At 32.6% G+C, this 18,392-nt stretch overlaps 1 protein-coding gene across 2 annotated transcripts in view; it reads right to left on the reverse strand.

The window, feature by feature from the left end:
- Positions 1–208: 208 nt before the first annotated feature.
- LOC130894092 (cell adhesion molecule 4-like) overlaps positions 209–18,392 on the reverse strand; it is a 239,150-nt gene continuing 220,966 nt past the window's right edge. The window contains exons 7-8 of one of the 2 annotated variants that reach the window (XM_057800671.1): positions 5,615–5,913; positions 209–3,343 (exon numbers count right to left, since the gene is read on the reverse strand). In XM_057800671.1, coding sequence (XP_057656654.1) covers positions 5,816–5,913 — 98 coding nt within the window. In that variant the 3' untranslated portion in view covers positions 209–3,343; positions 5,615–5,815. Of the gene's footprint in view, positions 3,344–5,614; positions 5,917–18,392 lie in introns of both variants that reach the window. The other variant, XM_057800670.1, reaches the window with a different exon arrangement.

Below are 18,392 nucleotides of genomic sequence, written 5' to 3' on the forward strand. Positions count from 1 at the left end.
AGTAACTGTCTTTAGCGCATTTTAGCTTGAGTAAATAACCATTTGAGACTGGTTCGTGGAATAAGATAGAAATCTCATTGGGTGTTTCAGACCTGGAGCTTCTCTTTATTTTGACCTATGACCACGACCACCTCAGTTCAAAGATTGAGTACAGACTCATATTAGTTTTGAATGGATTTTATATTGGTAGTTGAAAAAAAAACGCAGATTGTATGACCTTAACGTTTATTCATGATTGTTTAACACTTTTAACAATAATATCACAAAAGTAAATTTGTAATAACAAAATTTAATAACTTGTGTGAAGAATTTAACATTTCCATATAATAAATATTAACAAACATAATAATTAGTTAGTAAATCCATATAAAATTTCCACAAATTTAAATGAAAGAATAAATTTATCCAAAACTATTCTCCCAGTTCGAAAAAAATCGTCTCAAAGACCCGCTTATACGATTGTAAAACAAAAAGTAAGTGTTCAAAATAGCCGAAAGTTTGGTAAAATACATTTTCTACTTGAAAGTCACCCAAAAAGACTCTGAAGACGTAAACTTGGTTATCGAAACGCGTGTCAGACAATGTAATTTTTAATGTTCAGTGTTAGTGTAGTGGAAATGTAAACGGTGTATTAAGTACTTCAAATTATTAGTTTGTGACTGAAATTAATTTTTGTTCTAAAAAAAAAATGTTAATAAACCATTGCTTTTTGTAACTATAGAAACCAAATTTTGGCTTATTATACATCACTCATACTTTGACTCAGTGGAAAGCAACCATAGAGAAATGGTTTGCTAGGCTAGGTCCCACACAGTAGAGGTCCCAAAGAGTTTGAGATCAATACACTTTTCGGTGCAATTGAATCAATTGTCCATTCTGATTGAGGTACCTCCAAAGCATCTGATTTGATTGCATCAACCGCTTCTTTAGACGTTTATGTTTATCTCTCAATTTATTTCTGATCTGTGGAAATAAGAAGATAGAATTGGGTGTTAAACAAGGACGGATGACCTATCGATTCGATATTTTGACTGTTCAAAAACGTTTTTGTTTGTACTAGTATACCAAAGACGAAAAGAATAGAAGAGGTGAAATCAAATATAAGAAATTTTGATATAGAATGGATGTGGTGCCTGCCGGGTGGAGATGCCTGTGGATATTAATCTTCTGTAGATTGTAGTGCTAGTAGTTGATTCCGCAGGCTTGTATTCCTCCAAAGTCACATTGTATAGTTCAGGGTCTAATGTTAGAAACAGGTCTAAGAGGCTGGCAAAGTCACCATTTTGATCGGGGACTCTGGTTGGTTGATTAAAGGTTGTGTCAGTCTGTGGCTGTTAGTAAAATCTTCAACATTGAAGTTACCACTATAGTTTGAAAATGAAGAGATCTGAATAAACTGACAGATAAAAAACTGAAATTTTAAGGCTAGGATCGTCTTCTATTTACTGTTACTTGATGCCCTGATTAGTCTCCTACAGTATGTCAAATTTGGTATCTTTAAGTAACTTTTTTCGCAATTTTGGGCTCCACTTTGAAACCTTATAATTCCTCAGGTATGCAGTTTGGTATAGAGGTAAACTATCCCCAATCGTCACATGTGTTGGTTCTTATTCAAGAAATACTGGAAAAGATATTAAGTGAAGAAAAAGGGGGAAAGACAAAAAAGACCAAAGAAGAAAAGAATAGAAGAGGTGAAAGCAAATATAAGAAATTTTGATATAGAAAGGATTAGGTCGAATAAATAAATTTAATAAAGAATACCGAGAAATAATATAAAGAAAGTTTTTATGTAGGGGTTGTTATATAAACAAAATGTCTTCATATTGGAAAAGCGGTTCTTTTAAGAATAAAAAAAATTATAATACGAATTATTACGTTTTCCTTTCAAATATCTTTTCAAATCCATTGTGGAATGGAGTGTTGGTAAAATGTCCTGTTATTACGAAAAAAAGTCGATCATTTACTTTAAAAGGATTCGAGTTTCTAGGATTTGGTTCGTCTCCATGTTTTCTAACACAACAGCCGTTTACCATTTCCAAAAGTCGAAGTGAGTTAATCGGCAAACTGTTGTTGGTTAATCCACCTCGAAATTCATCGGAAATCATCTTACTTTTCGACCAAGATGAATGTTTCAAGTATATGTAAACATCTCGAATAGCCCTCAAATACGACAACAAATTTCGAGTACGTTCAACATTGGAAACGTCAAACTTATGATAACAATGACAGATTTGACATAATCACATCAACGTTGCCATATGTCAAAACTTAAGTAGCAACCCTCATAAATAATTGAGACTCTACAGATATCAAATAAACTGCTCATAGTGAATGCCGCGCGAGCTTAAAATCGATTCTAGAGCTGTTTGATAATCTAGTACTGATCAGTTCGATCAGTATATATCTTTGTTTAACTCATATCTTGATGCTAACTTTTATTGAATCTTCGTTGTTTGCTGAATCACATTTTTATTATTATTTATTGTCTTCAAATGTATATATAACGGTTTTAATCGTCTCTCATCATTTGATCAAACGCTTTTTCCAAATCTATGAAGCATGAATGAATTTTGTTACTTCGAACTTATGTACCGATACTTTTGACGCGAAATATGTTTTAATAATAAGTATCTTAAATGAAACTTGTCTTATTTGACATAATTTAGTAACTTTAACCTAAATAGAGGGGCCCTAAACTATGCGAACATCTCTCATTGGGTTTTGCTTGCTTGCCATTTTCCATTATATACTTTATAGGATGAAAATGCTCAAAATATTTAATTGCGTGGGTCCGAGTTGCAGCGGAGAGGTTATTTTGGTTTTTGTACAACGATGTATCCAATTTTGACTTTCTATAACTTCCAGAATCTGCAGCTTCTTCCTTTAATCGATTGTCTTATCAGCGAGTTTTGCTATTTCTTGTGAGTAGTTATTTTTTAACAATAAAATAAAGTTAACGGTGATTTTGATCAATGCGGGAGTGAGAAAACAGGATATGCAGGAAAAACGACTTTCCGCAACGACTACATCAATTCTGTTCTCTTATCAAAGAAAATCATCCACCAGGAAGAAAACAATGTTTACAAACATATTGCGTGTACTAAAAAGTAATGAATTGAATTGTACAAATCGATATCTACGGTTTATGTACTGAATTATATGGATTTACGTAACTGGGAGTTGTAAATATTTTGATTAAGAAAATTAATTGGTACTGATCCTAAAATTTATTAACCTAGAGTATTATTTACACGTAGGGCCTTAGTAGAAACAACAATTAATTAGTGGTAGTAGAAGAAATTTCCATCAATAACTTGGATGAGATTTTATCTTTGCCCAAAACCTGAAAAGAAAATTGAGATAGTAATATCAGTATTATAATCAGAAAAGGTTGATTTGCTTTGTTTTTAATCGAAATTGTGTACAAATTTAATGCGTTTTATTAAAAAAAGAAAAAAAAACTACGTGTTTGGTTTGTTTCATTTATTCTGGAACATTCTATATGTCTAAATTAGAAATGTTTGAGGTAGTAGCTATAAATTATGAACATCATATAAATATAGTTGACTCTTCCTGTATAAATTGTTATTAATAGGGTAGTTGGGTGGCAAAACACGCACGGGGTGAAATAAAACATTCGAATTCGTCACTGAAGTTTAATTTTAGTTATAAACGTTTGGCAACAGTGTTGTTTCAAGATGTAAGTTGAGGAGAGGAATTCATTATTGATGAATTATTGATTAATCAAAACGTACTTCGCAATTTCATTTTATCCAACACGATCATTTTCATAATTCGAGAAATACGTATTTCATAAATTTGTCGACGTTAGTACCAATTTACAAAATTACTCTTGTTCACAAATGCTCCGGCAATAGAATGAAGAGAAAATTTATTTAAATGTGGAAAATCAACTAGAATATGTCGGATTATGAAAAAGTTACACAACGTAATCCATTTTGAAGCGTCAAGACTGAGGAAAAAAGTATAAAAAGATAAACTTTTTGTTGAAAGTGCTGCAATTCATTATGCAGATTTCAACGTCTCTTCACACTATAGAGAACAGAACCGGCGCCAGGTTTATTCATTCACTTTATTAACAAAAATCATACAAATAAAGTCGCGCAAAGCTCTCAAAACATCAGGGATGCTTATAAGCCGGTCAAATCGAATAACAACAACAAAAACTCGCCGCTACCAAATCGTTCAATCGTGTGGGAGACTTACCAGGAATTCTTAAAAACGGGCTCGGTTGCCGACGCGCTGCGTAGTATGCACTATCGAGTTTACCGATGATTTCGATTGCAGGATTGCAAGATGATTCAGCATTTTATTTTATGGTCAAATGAAGCAGCTCTTAAGCTAAAGGGATAACTACATGTACTGGAACCACCTGGAGTACCTTAACGTTCATTTTAAAGAATGAAAAGACAAACGAGGATTCGTTTTGTGGCCCGCACGCTCATAGGATCCAACACCCAGTGATTTGTTCCTGTGGGGTCTTCTCTTAATTCAAATTTGTTGCCTCACCTAGACTGACTTCTATATAAAGCCGTAAATAAAATATAGTCAACAAAATGTTTTTAACAAACGAAGAGAAACTGCTTAACCCAGACAATCCCCAGTTGTCTTTTATAATCTTCTCAACGTCCTTACAGCCTGTAATCTTCTCCGATATACCTGGTAACACGTTTTAGGAATAACAAACAAACCTACATCTCTCTACCTTCCACATTGTTCATGACTTCCAATTTCTTACGAATTCAGACTAGACGTTTTTGGTTAAAGTTGAAGTTAGATTAGATTAGGTGAGTTGGTATGTGAAATTACTTCGCAACACTTTGATCTATTGATATATTATGTACCCCGGATTGTTTATCGGTCGGGCAGCAACAATTTTGCAAATTGAGCTATTTGTCATGGTGCTATGAGGCTTATTTCTTCAAAAAGCTTGAATGGAGAAGTTTGGGGCTTTCATTTGCTTTTTCACAGAAACGATAAGAGCTATAGGAAGTTTCTCCAATGCTCTTCAAATCAAAGTACACCAGACAGTGTTCAGTAACTCTCTTTAAATCGTTTTTGTTGAATTAAAGTGCCTTTTCAAACCAGTTGGTGGAATAGGAAAGAAATCTTCTCTATTCTTTCAAACCTGGGTCTTATTCCATATTTCTGATTTCTTTTCGTTTTCCTACTTCTTTATAACCATGACTGGATGGTTTTTTATGAAACGTTGTGGTCCTATGAAAGGAATTATCGCGCTATATGATTGATATTTCAGTGTGGCCAGGCTTATTTGTTTGTTTGCTCTCATTGAATTTAAAGATTCGATTCAAGTGCTTGCAGGGGTGCTCTGCTATTTTATAGGATGAATATCTTCGCGTTGCGTTGTTCTCAGCGAGTCGCGCTTGTCAGTACAGCGTTGATAGTTGAAGTTGAAGTCACTCTTCCTCGGAACAGGACTCTACAATAAAGAATGGAGGAGAAAGAATCCTTAATAAGGGTAATCCCAAAGACTGCGCCAGTTAAAGACTAATCATAATCTTAAACACAGCTATTATTGATCTGAGCACTCTCATAAGAGATGAAGGAGTGGGATACTCATAATCATACTCACCTGATTGTTTAAAAAAGAATCCAGTCATCGTCGTCGTTGTGTTAAGTGTCCTACACTTTGAAATTTCAATTCTAAAATCACTACTAGTATCTTTATGTACAAATTATTTAAACTCGCACGACAACAATATGTCTTTTAAATCAATGTACACTCTGTTTTCACGGTGTTCATTTCACCTTCATGAGTTTATAACGAGATTTTTTATGGTCCCACAACAGCCACAAGGATGCTGAGTAGAACGGCCGAAAATGGATATTCGAGTCTTAATTGTCCTCCGTGTTGCATTGCTGCAGGATGTTCTCCTGAAACAAATAATTACTAACAGTTACTGTAATATTCAAATTGATAAATATATATACCAAATAATCGAGATGTTATGGCAATGGTTTTTCGAAAAAATCAGCTACGGTAGTAGTAGACTGTCAACAAAATGGACGCTGTTACGAAGAAATGATTGATTTTCATCATTTTGGTACAATTTTGAGACCCTATAACTCATTAAGGATGCATCTCTTCATAGAGTTTCATTTATTCTGAATCAGTTCTAATGCTAATTTATATCAAGGATATTAAGAAGATGATTATATCCTGCAAGCGACAGTCTTCCAAAACCGCAGTCCTCTCGTCCAAATACAAATTATTTTCGAGGATTTACTAGGAAATGACTTTCCTCTTTCACCGAAAAGAAGAAGTTAACGTAGGTAATATGGTAAAACAAATAAACCTTCTTCTATTATTAGGAATATGAAAAATGAGCAGCAGCTACATCTTTATCATTAAGAGACAAGTCCAAGAGTAAAACATTATAAAAAAGGACAACGTCAAATCAACATTTTTTGAATTGTTTTCTCTTTACTGCACCTGGATTATTGAACAATCACTTATTAGATCTATCAGTTTGATAGAAGGCTGAATAACCTTTTTGATGGATTGGTAGAGCTGCACAAGCTCCTATTCATTGAACTTCTCGCTCATACTCACAAGCACAAGAGGATAAACCCCATGAAAGTCAAATAGTTCCAGTGAGAATGCCTGTGGATTTTCATTTTGAATTTCTGCGGTTTAGGAAGTTCTTTAGTGTTCGGGAAAGACGTGCCTTAGTAGCTTGCACTTGGAGCTCCATTAAATTGAAAATCTAGGCGTCTGCAGATGTTCTCGGTGTCCATGACCCACGTCTATCGGTCGAATAGGGCTTGCAGATACTGTTCTAGAGAAAGGTTAAGTTGGATAGCTCGAAAGAGCATCTGAAGTGGTTATATCATTAGAACAGAGTCTCATCGGCGACCTTTCTTTTATGTTCTAACCTGCCCAGGTTTCTAGTCAACTCTGGGTCGAATTGCTCTCTTCTATATTGAGTCAAGCATCTTCAGAGTATGCTTGGGAGTCGACCTTCAAATTTCCCAGCAAATATCGTAGAGGATTAGAAGATGTTGTAGACTTTTTGGTCTCCAAGTTTTTGTGGAGCTGATTCGGTCACGAGACTATACCAAAAGCAAATGATTGATTATGATGATATTTTATGACCAAGCAGTATCAATTGTAATTTCTTCTAGTGATTTATCACTTAATTGATGGCTTCATCATTATTTTAGAGATTTCAACACATCTGTCCGTCTAAGGAAAGTCGATATTTTCCGAAAGCTTCCTTAAGCATTCTAAATAGATAAAAACAAGATCTGGGCTGTAGAAAAGGTGAATGAGGGTCTTAAAGCCATAACTGTTAATTTTTTATTGTGGTAAGTACCAGATACAAAACCTTCTCCAAGAGTTGACTAGGTCGTTGGAGTCGAATTTGTGATTTCAATGAATTGGACTATTATTCGTTTTCTTTATTTATTGACGACGCAGTTGGTTTTTATAATACTTTAATATTTGTGTATGAAATTTCATTAGACGATGCTGTGAATGTACTCAAGTATTAACAGCGTTGCCATTTATGAATAAAACGTTTCGAGATAGAGATAGAAATCTTACAAACAAAAGTGTTATCACTTTCTAGCACGTTCTTGGAAAACAGTGATGGATAGAAAGAACGCAGATATAAATGAAATGTCAACGCGGAAGGTTTCAAAATATATCTTCTAGTAACAGATCCGCCTCATAATAGATTGAGGATCTTAATAGACTGTCATGTTCGAACGAGTTATATCTAATGCTGAAATCAAATTAGCTCACAGTTGTTTAATGAAACGGTAGAAACTTAACGATATGGGACAAAAGAATACGAATCAGCAATTTTTCGTTTTGGTATATAGACATAATGATATAAATTTATGTTCTTACGGGGATGTTTTTACTAATGAACGGATTTTACTAAAGAAAAAGAAAGGTCGAGCGTTTACGAATGTTTTTACCTTTTGTTTTATAAGTTACTTTCTACGAATGATTTTCTTTGACAAAAACTCTACTATTCACATTTTCCAGTAGAATATACTTCTAATCTTTCCATAAAGGTATAAACAATGTAAAAAAGATGAAAACTTTGAAAACAATGTTCAATAAGTGATAAATTAATGAAGCTTTTGCTTAATTGAATTTAAGTTGTGACTAAATCTCAACAGTGACATTAAAAAGTGTTTTTAACGCGAAAAATTGTCTGATTGCTGGTTATTTTATTTTTTAATGGTTGGTATGAATGATTTCATCATATTTTAGTACACATATTTTTGTCATTGGTCAAATTTCCTTCCTTATACTTTCTAAACCATGTATTTTCAAATAGCGCATGAATCAATTAACCTATCAACGAATTATTCAATTAAACAATAAAAAAATCATGCAACTAATCAATCAAAGAATCCAATAAACAACCAACAAATTATTCAACGAATCAACCTAACCTAACCTCACCTAATCTAACCTAACCTAATCTTACCTAACCTAACCTAACCTAATCTAAGAAACGAATCAATCAATGATTGAACGGATAAATTGAAAATTCAACGAATTAATCAGCGAATCATTGAACGAATCGACAAAGGATCAGTCAATGAATCAATCAGCAAATCAACAAAAACATCAATGAATTGACGATTCAGTCAACCAATAAATCAACTATTCAACTTATCAATCGACGAATCAATCGATAAATGAGCGAATCAGTTAGATATATAGGTAACGAACTGATAAGCTGAACATTTGAAGGAATCAATAAATTGATGAGCGAAACGATCAACGAATTGACGTAATTTTCAAGGAATCAACGAATGAATTATTGAATCGTCTAACGAATCATTTGGATAATTAGTTAACGAACTAATCAACAGATCCATTAATGAATATATTACAAACCCAACGAAACAATCTATCAATCATTGGCGAATAAATAAGAGAATCAGTGATGGAGTCAATCAAAGGATCCATTAAATATTGAGAGAATAAGTCAAAGATTCAACTAATTGATCAGTGAATCATGAAACGAATCTATTAGAGAAAATCAACACATCAATAATAGAAAGAAATAATCAAAAGCAATGAACCAATCAAAGTATCATCGAATCAATAAACGAATCAGTTATTGAATCAATCAACGAGTCAGTGAACAGAGAAATCAACGGATCAATTCACGAATCAGTCGTAAAGACAACACATCAATCAAAAATTTAATCAACGAATTAATTTGATAATGAATGAATCAATCAATGAATGAACGTATGAATCAATTAATGGGTGAATCAATGAACGAATCAGAAACGAAGTATTCGAAGAATCAGTGAAAGGATCAATCAATGGATTATTCAACGAATTAATCATAGAACCAACGTATCAAACAAAAATTTGATCAACGGATCAATTTAATAATGAACGAATTAATCAATGAATGAACGAATTAGTCAATTAATGAACGTATCAATCTATGAATCAACTAAGAATTATTCAAACAATCAATTAACGACTCATTGTATCAATGAATTACAAAAACAATGTATCAAACAAGAATTTAGTCAACGAATTAATTCAATAATGAACGAATTAATCAATGAATGAACGTAACAATTCATGAATGAACGATTTAATCAATGAATGAACGTTTAATCAATCATTGAATGAATAAATGAACGAATCAATAAACGAATTAATCACAAAAATAACGTATTAAATAAAAATTCAATCAATGAATCAATTCAATAATGAGCGAATTAATCAATGAATGAACGATTCAATGAACGAATCAACAACTAATTAATCAAAGAATCAATTAACGACTCAGTGAAAGGATCAATCAACGAATCGTTTACGAATTAATTGACGACTAAGTGGAAGCATCAGTAAACGAATCAATCACATGAACAACGTTTTAAATAAAAATTCAATCAATGAATCAATTTTATACTGAGCAAATAAATCAATGAATGGACGAATTAGTCAATTAATGAACGTATCAATCAATGAATGAGCAAGTCAATGAACGAATAAACAAGGATTAATTAACGAATCATTATACGAATTAGTGAATGGGACAACCAAAGTATTCATGAGCGAATGAATCAAAAATGCAATTAATCAATCAAAAAGTTAACGAGTTGAAAGTTCAATCAACAAATGATTTAATTAATAAACGAAATACTCAATTTAACAATAATCAAATCAACGTATCAATCAGTGAATAAGGGAAGAAATCAACGATTCAAGAAAGGAATCAATCAACTTTTCACAAAAAGAATCAACGTGAATTGATTAATCAATAAATTAATTGAACAGTCAATGTATTTAAAATTATTTTCATATCGTATAATTTTAAATATCCAATCAAATCCCGAAATTTACGTATAATTTGATGTGAAATTTTCTTTTGTCGCTTAGACGGTTTACGTTGTGATAAAAAATTCAATCCCTTTTCATTTCAACTAGAAAAAAAAATCAATGCGTACTTTCACTACGCTTATCTTCTTCATAAAAGTTGCTATCCGCAATCTTTGCAGTTATTAAAATGAATTCTTGTTTTTTCTCTAGTCCCATATTTGTCTTTAGACCCATAAAAAAAGGTTTGTTTAGAATGAGGTTGCGAGTTGCGAGCTTTATCACCATGCTTACAAAAAACGTGACTCGAATCGAGATGGCGACCGAGAATTTCGACGTTATTTCGAGATACGAAATTATCAACTTCTATTTTGGATTCGTTGTTTCACGTTGAGATACAAATTTCTTAATTTGATATTGTTTCAACATTTCCAAATATTTTTATTATAAGGAGATATAAAAAAAATATACCTAGGAAAAAGACAGAAGTAATTGAAATGTCTAGTGAATTTTGAGGTTAAGTTGAATAACTTTAAAAAAAAAACAATTCATTAGAAATAGAAAATAAATAAAGACGAATATCAAACTATCAAGAACTCAGTATAAGGTGTACAAACTGCCTCAAATACTAAATCGTATCGTATACAATAACAACCATAAACAATTATGAAACCAGTGGATAATTATACTTAAGGTCGTTTACACACAGTCAGAGGAAATTGACGATATAAAAAACTGACTAAATACGAAATATAAGCAATCCATTTAGGATGAAAAAAATTGATGAGGTTAGAGTTCATAGTTATAAACGAGATACACTGCAAGAATACAAATCACTAAATGAAAAAATCTAGAATCCAATTTTAGTTGAAATTTGTCGAGAAAAGGATCCTCCAGCTAAATCAGAAGAAGAAAGAACTCTGAGTGTACCTTTTGGGGTTTTGAATCTTTAAGTTCATCATTATCTCTAAGACCTGCATAATTATGAGGTAGCTACAGAGACCGAATTTGCTTGCAATAAGCTGCATTTGAAGGATTAAGAAGCTCTTCTAGAACTTTTTGGTACCTTTTCAGTTGTGAGTTGAGTGATTACGTGGACACCATTGGGCAAAATTACTTTTGTTTGATATATAGATGGCGTTACTGGAATATTGATGATGATATCTGAGTCTAATGGTATTTTGAGGTTAATTTTGTAGAATTGGTAAAATTGTCGTAGTATTTTGGGTAGTAATGAAAATAGAAAATTTAAAATTTCATAAATTATTAAATTCTATTGGAAAATAAATTTCGGCGGTTTATACACTGAGAAAAAGGATTCTTTGAATATGTTGATCGAAATGCTCAATTTTTTTTGTAATTGCAGCTAAAAAATTTTTTTAAAAAGTTCAGTGTACAAAAATTGCTTTAATTGAACAATTTTTCTGTTTAATACAGTTCCAGGAACATCTACACTGAGAAAAAGTATCAATTTAATGTATTAATTTTTTATTTAGCAATTTTTCCAATTATTTATGATTAAAAGTTTTATTTTAGCAAACTAATGTATATAAACTTATTATTGTTGATAATTATTCGTCTATTGATAATTTTTCTCAAAAAAAAAGGGTTTATTCAATATATTAAGTATTGAAAATGCTAATTTTTCCAATATTTGTCATAAATGTTTTCCTAGCAAGGTTAGGTGTACAAAAATTGCATTTATTGAACAATTTTTCTATCGAGAATAGTTTCAGTAACATATAGACTGAGAAAAAGTATTCATTTGATGTTTCAATTTCCATTTAACAATTTTTTTCAATCATTTGTAGTTATAAGTTGTTTTTATCGCAAATTACTGCATATAAATATATTGTTGATAATTATTCGTCTATTGATTAATTTTCTCAATTTACACACTTCAAAAAAGGGTTTATTCAATATATTAGGTATGCAGTGCAATGTACTTTCCACAGCAGTTTCCATTCTCTCCTATCCTGTGACTTTTGTTCAAATGCCTTCTATCTTAATCCTGGATTTTCTTAATTTCTTCTCTACAACTCCTCCTCGGTCTTCCTTTCTGTGTTTACTTACGCTCCTGCTTCATATATCTTCTCATAACATGACCAAAACCATCTCAATGGTTCTTCTTCTTTTATGTTTTGATTCGGTTTTGAATTCGAATGTTATTCCAGAAATCTGTGAGTGTCCATGTCTCAGATCCAAATGTGTTGGGATTTTCTTTCTGGTAATAAACTGTGTCTTGATTGCATTGAATAATCGTCCAGCTAATCGACTTATCTCGTTTATGTCTCGTTCAAATCTTTCATCTTGTGTTAGTGCCTGTAGACTGTAGATATTTTTTAATTTGAGTTCAAGGTTTTCTCATCTTCTGCCATCAATACCATGTCTTCTGCGTATCTTCAATATTCTAATGTCTTCCATTTTCCAATATACTACTTTATACTGTTTAATTTCTGTTTTTGTTCTTTAAATTTCTTCATCTAACACTATGATATACATGATACCTTTTGCCTCACTCTGACATAATTTTTCGTCGGTTTATATAAACCCTTTACTGCGTTTATTAGGTTTTCTTCCAAACCTTCGTTTTCTAGGATCTCTCATAAGTTATTGACTCTGTTGAATGCTTTTTCAAGATCTATGAAACGTAGGTATATTTCTCTGTCTTCTTCTATGTTTTTCTGTTTGTTCAAAATATCTTAACGACCAAATATTGAGAATATTTCACAGTGGTATTCTCAAATCTTGAGCCTGCTTTGTCTCTCTATTTGAGATTGTGATAAGGAGATGAAGAGGATCTCAGGGTATCTCTTTGTAGAGCTCCTTTGGTTATTTTAATGTTTTTCGAAGATTTGATCATTTTGCTCAATGAACAGTAAGGTCGAGTCATAGGTAAACGTCTCTATGTCTCTATGGCTTGCTTGTGGAATTTGCAGTTGACGTCTTCTGGTATGTCCATCGTCTTAAGGTGATGTTTGACCTCAACACTGGTTTTTTTCAAATATTGTCTTTAAAAAATTATCTTCTACCATCATGTATATAAAAATAGATTCAATATTTATTTCTGCTCTAAATTCTCCATTCAATACCTTAGAGAGATTAGTTAAAGTAGTAAAACCTTCAAGTGGTGACTAATTTTTGGGATTTGTCTTTGGAAAACACTATTCTAAAACAATTTGAATGTTTTGTATGCTGTCATGAATACGTTTTCCATTTTTTTTTTGGGGACTTGTTTGTTTGTAACGTTTTTGATTTGATATCAAACATTCAATTTTACGATACATAGCAAAAAACATCGGACAACATTGTCCCATCTTTTTGCTCATAATAAAGAAGTGACATAGTGTTACGCCGTAGGCCCTTCGTTTAACTTTCGAGAGTTTCTATTTCCGGTTGAAAAGGGTTACGCCTAGAGACATTCTTGACTAACTCTGATACACACTGAATATAAACAGTTTCATAGAAATTTCCGAGGGAATTTCCACTTTTGCCATATTTTGAAACTACGAGGTAAATTCAAATGATCATTTTTCATTTCGCTCATTCCACCAAACAAAACAAACATATCCATTTCGTTGTTTCCATTTCCTTCAATAGTTCAACCATATAATTCAATAAATCGTATAAATGACTCAAGATGGCGCTGCTAATGAATTAAATATTCGAATGGCTTCCTCATCCACAGTATAATCCAGATCTGGCCCGTAGTAACTATTGACTAATCTATGATATCAAAAAAACGTTTGCCAGTAGGAAATTCAGTGTTTATGAAGAAGCAATTGCTGAAACTGAAGCCTATTCTGAGACAAAAGACAAATCCTTCTAGAATTATTATGAATTGAGGTTATGTAGGACTTCTTGATATAGTTTTTGGGTTTCTCTAGCTTTGCCCTGAGCGGATGCCTATGAAAGTCTACACCATAATGGTATATATATACTGTTTTCTCCACTTCTAATCATGTTTAAGGTAAAAATCAATAGATACGTTTTAGAAACAAAAAAAAAACGCCTTTGTGGCATATAAAACTGAAAAGTGAAAAATGAATATAGTTCAAAAAAATATGGAACAAAACGCCCCAATTATTTTTTCAGCGTAAACAGGATTCGAACCCACGATCGGGGAATCCCGAGGTTGAAGTCTTAGCCCGCTCGGCTAAAGTATCCGCAATTAAAGTGCTATGATATACTAATAGTGATAAGTCACAAAGGAGAGTTACAAACAAACAACAGAGACTGAATTCGCTTGCAATAAGCTGCCTATCGCAATTGAAGGATTAAGAAGTTCTAGACTTTTTTTTTAAACTTTTCAGGTGAATTGAGTGATTACGTAGCCTCCTCTTTCCATACTTTCCAAACTTAAGGCAAAAATCAACGAATACATTTTAAGAAACCAAATAAAATGCCTTCATCGTCTTCAAATCACATTAAACAAAAAATTTTGAAAATTAGATTAAAACAATAATGAATGGAAATATGGAACAAAACGCTCCAAGGATTCGAACCCACGACCGGGGAATTCCGAGGTTGACGTGTTAGCCCGCTCGGTTAAGGTGTCCTCAATGAAGGTGCTATGATATACTAACAGTAATAACTCACAAAGGAGAGTTACAAACAAAAAAACCCACATACAGTTTATCTACTTCTTATAGAAGGTTAGAAATCAAGAAAATTCGTTGCTTCGTATTTTCATTGCGATTTAAAGACGATTTTTACTTGACTTGGAACGAAAAAATTGGAAGTACAAGCTACTAAAGAACTGTTGACTAAAAAATCAAAAGGTTTGTACCTTAGAACTCATATTGGGCTTCTAGATTCCAGTCTGGAAGTCTCTTCATTCGATTTGATTCCCAAGCTTTTGCTTAGACAGAACATTGATATATCCAAATTTGTCAAGTTAGTGGGTTATTTTAGAGGAAAAATGCCAATTATAAGTCTAAAAATCTGTTTTCTCACAAGAAAATATCACATTTCTAATACAATCATCTAGCTATGGATACAAAAAATTGAAATATATGCAGCAATTAGATAAAATATGACTTAACTTTCGCTTTTTTGTATCCGAACCGGTAAATCCCACATCTTACTTAAGCTACTCTTTCAGCTGTAGATGATGGAAATATCTTTTAACTAAAACAACATGTGGGTTTGAAATCAGCAACGGTAACGGATGGCTAGGGTTGAAGACATGCTAGCTGCTAGAAAAACATTTCTCTGTCTGCAACATCAGCTGAAACACTACCTTTAACTTCTAGTATAACTTCAGTTGTTCCTGCTCTAGGTCCTTCTACCATGAAGAAGACTGTCATCCATAGATCTGAACTAGCGATTCATATGACATGTCATAATAATTTCTGTTGTAGTACGCAAAGTATTTTCATAATCTAACCCATCCTCAAAATCAGCTTGTAAGCAAGGTGTCAAAAAATAAATTAAGCACGAATTTACCATATCTTTCAACAAAAATTTTGGTATTGGAGTAAGTGAATTAGATTTAGAATTTTCTTTGGGCTTCTTCTCTAGTATTAACCTCAGAATTAAACAAACAACCCATTTAATATGCTTTTCGTATATCGTAGTGTTGTTGTTTCCTCAGTTTTTGGAAACGGGATACGACGCTTTATACGAGGGTGCTTTAAAAAAGATGTAGACAAACGCGGCTTGCATAGATTTCGTCGTCTATCATCCACGAACACCTTCAATATGTTTGAACTATGTAGAGGAAGATGCTAAAACATGCGTGAAACTCGTTTATCACTTGAAATGGAGGAATTCATTTCAGCAGCGCTATTCTATAATACTGACAACGAGTTTCTTAAGGAGTTTTGTCAATACCGGCATCAAAAAGCTTCAGGAAGAGAAAATTTTTGTACCTTACCGCCTTAGTAGCTACGAATATATATTAATATCTAGGAAAAGTTTGGAAAAACCATCACAGAATGTATTATATAAGATTTTTGTTCAAACCGTAAACTACAATAGCCAATTCTTGATCTTAGTATTACAAATATAAATATTTTTCTGTCAACTTTACCTGAGTTTTTTTCATTGTGTTTGAAAAGAGAAAAAGTAAATTCTGGAATTTATATCTCGGCGAATAAATGTAGCAGAAAGAAAAAAAAAGAAAGATGTGATATAAAATGTTAGGGAATCTGTAGAGATCTTCAGCAATTACATTTTATACGTTCAGAAAGAAAAGTTTATCGGGAAATCACTTTTTTTGGTAGAAATAACATGGAAAGTTCTCTTGTTTTTACTTTTTTGATTATATATGTCATTACGTCCAATGTGACTCGACTTAATCTCTTAAAGCTTGTTATCCTCAACTTATCGAAGACATTTTTTCAGTTGATAATATTTTTGGACTTTTATCATTCGGATATCACATAATTATAACAATATACTTTTATTTTTATATCGCATTTTATTTTGAGCTGAATTTCTATTTGTTCTATAAGCTAATTTCAATTTTAAGGTTACAACGAAATAACTTTCTCATACTTTACCAACAGAAGTTAGTGAGGATTGATACAACGATGTTTTTTTGCAAACCAATAGAATGTAAAATGTGATAGATACTACGAGGGCCGTTTTTTGCAACACCCTATAGACTATAAATTTAAAGTTCATATGAAATCATCTGAAACGACAGATTTGCATCCTTGGCTCCTTTCATCATTATTTCATCATGTGGCTGTAGCACAACGCCGACTGACGCCTGAATATCAACAATGGCGGAGTGTGTAGTGCGAGAGCTTCGCAGTCGCCTACAGGCCATCGTAGTTTTTCTTGGAGCAACCCTGATGTTACATCCTTTCATAGGACCATATTTAGTAACCAAATCACCCTTAAATCATGGTGGGATTCTAATATTTTGTATCCCAACCAAACTTTTTTCATATAAAAATACGTTGCAGTCTTTTGTACTAAATCACAACACAATTGACGTCGTTGAATCTGCACTAAGATCAGTTTCCAAGAACCAAACTTATCAACTTCCATAACAGTTTATTATGCCCTTTATGTCCAATACACCCTTCCCTTTTGGTGTACGTATGGGTGACTCAATTTGAGCGAATATTCAAACTACAAAACAGACTCGTGAGATATTTACTTAACCTAAACAGTGAGATTCACCACCAGGACATCTTTAGAAGACTCTTCTTTCGTTATTGATACTCGTATTTGAATTTTGCCTAATCCTTAAGCACGCTTCTCGTGTATTAGATAGATCACTTAGAAATCAAATCAATTTTCCTGTATTTTGAAAAAATTTGTAGTTATATTTACTATCTACTATACTATAGTTATATCTACTATATAAACGACTTGTATTCTAATGTTATAGTCCAGGAAATAACGGCTTTTTTTATTTTAAAGAAATACATTCCAATTGGGTTTGATACTGTATGTTGTAGTCACGTTCCAAATGATGAAACCAACAGTTAGTCAGTTAAAAACAAAAAACAAACGTCAATCATGCGGTAGACGGAAGATGAAACGTCAGTCGAGCTTCATGTCCAATGGGAGTTAGACACTAATTTGAGACTACGCCCGGAATTTTTTATCTGTTGACTGACGGTTTCGTATGTAATTATCAAAAAAAACTCATCCAAGTATCCAGAATCGTTTCGCTTTAAATTTTCACCTACCACACGATTATATTGAAAGCTACTACTATGTGAGGTGATGAATTTATTTGTGAAAAAACTAATGCCGATTCTGTGAGTAGAACATCATGAAAAACAAAAAATAAAACCTCCTGCCGAATCTATCAAATCCGCAACGCGGCACTATAATCGTTTTCGACATTCTGGCCGGTCTCCAAGCATCAGGTTCATTCCGACTGCATTAGAATCAGCTTTTCACTCTTTTTATTATAAACTGTATGTTACGTGGAAAACGGATCAAAGGGTTGACCGGCTCATTTGTTATTATTGGGGTAAACTGTTTTGTTGTCGACTTAACAAAAACAACGTTGTAGAAATATTGAATTGATTTGATAATATTGTTAAATATATTGATCTCTACAATTATT

This window comes from Diorhabda carinulata, chromosome 5, assembly GCF_026250575.1.
Source record: "Diorhabda carinulata isolate Delta chromosome 5, icDioCari1.1, whole genome shotgun sequence".
NCBI lineage: Eukaryota > Metazoa > Arthropoda > Insecta > Coleoptera > Chrysomelidae > Diorhabda > Diorhabda carinulata.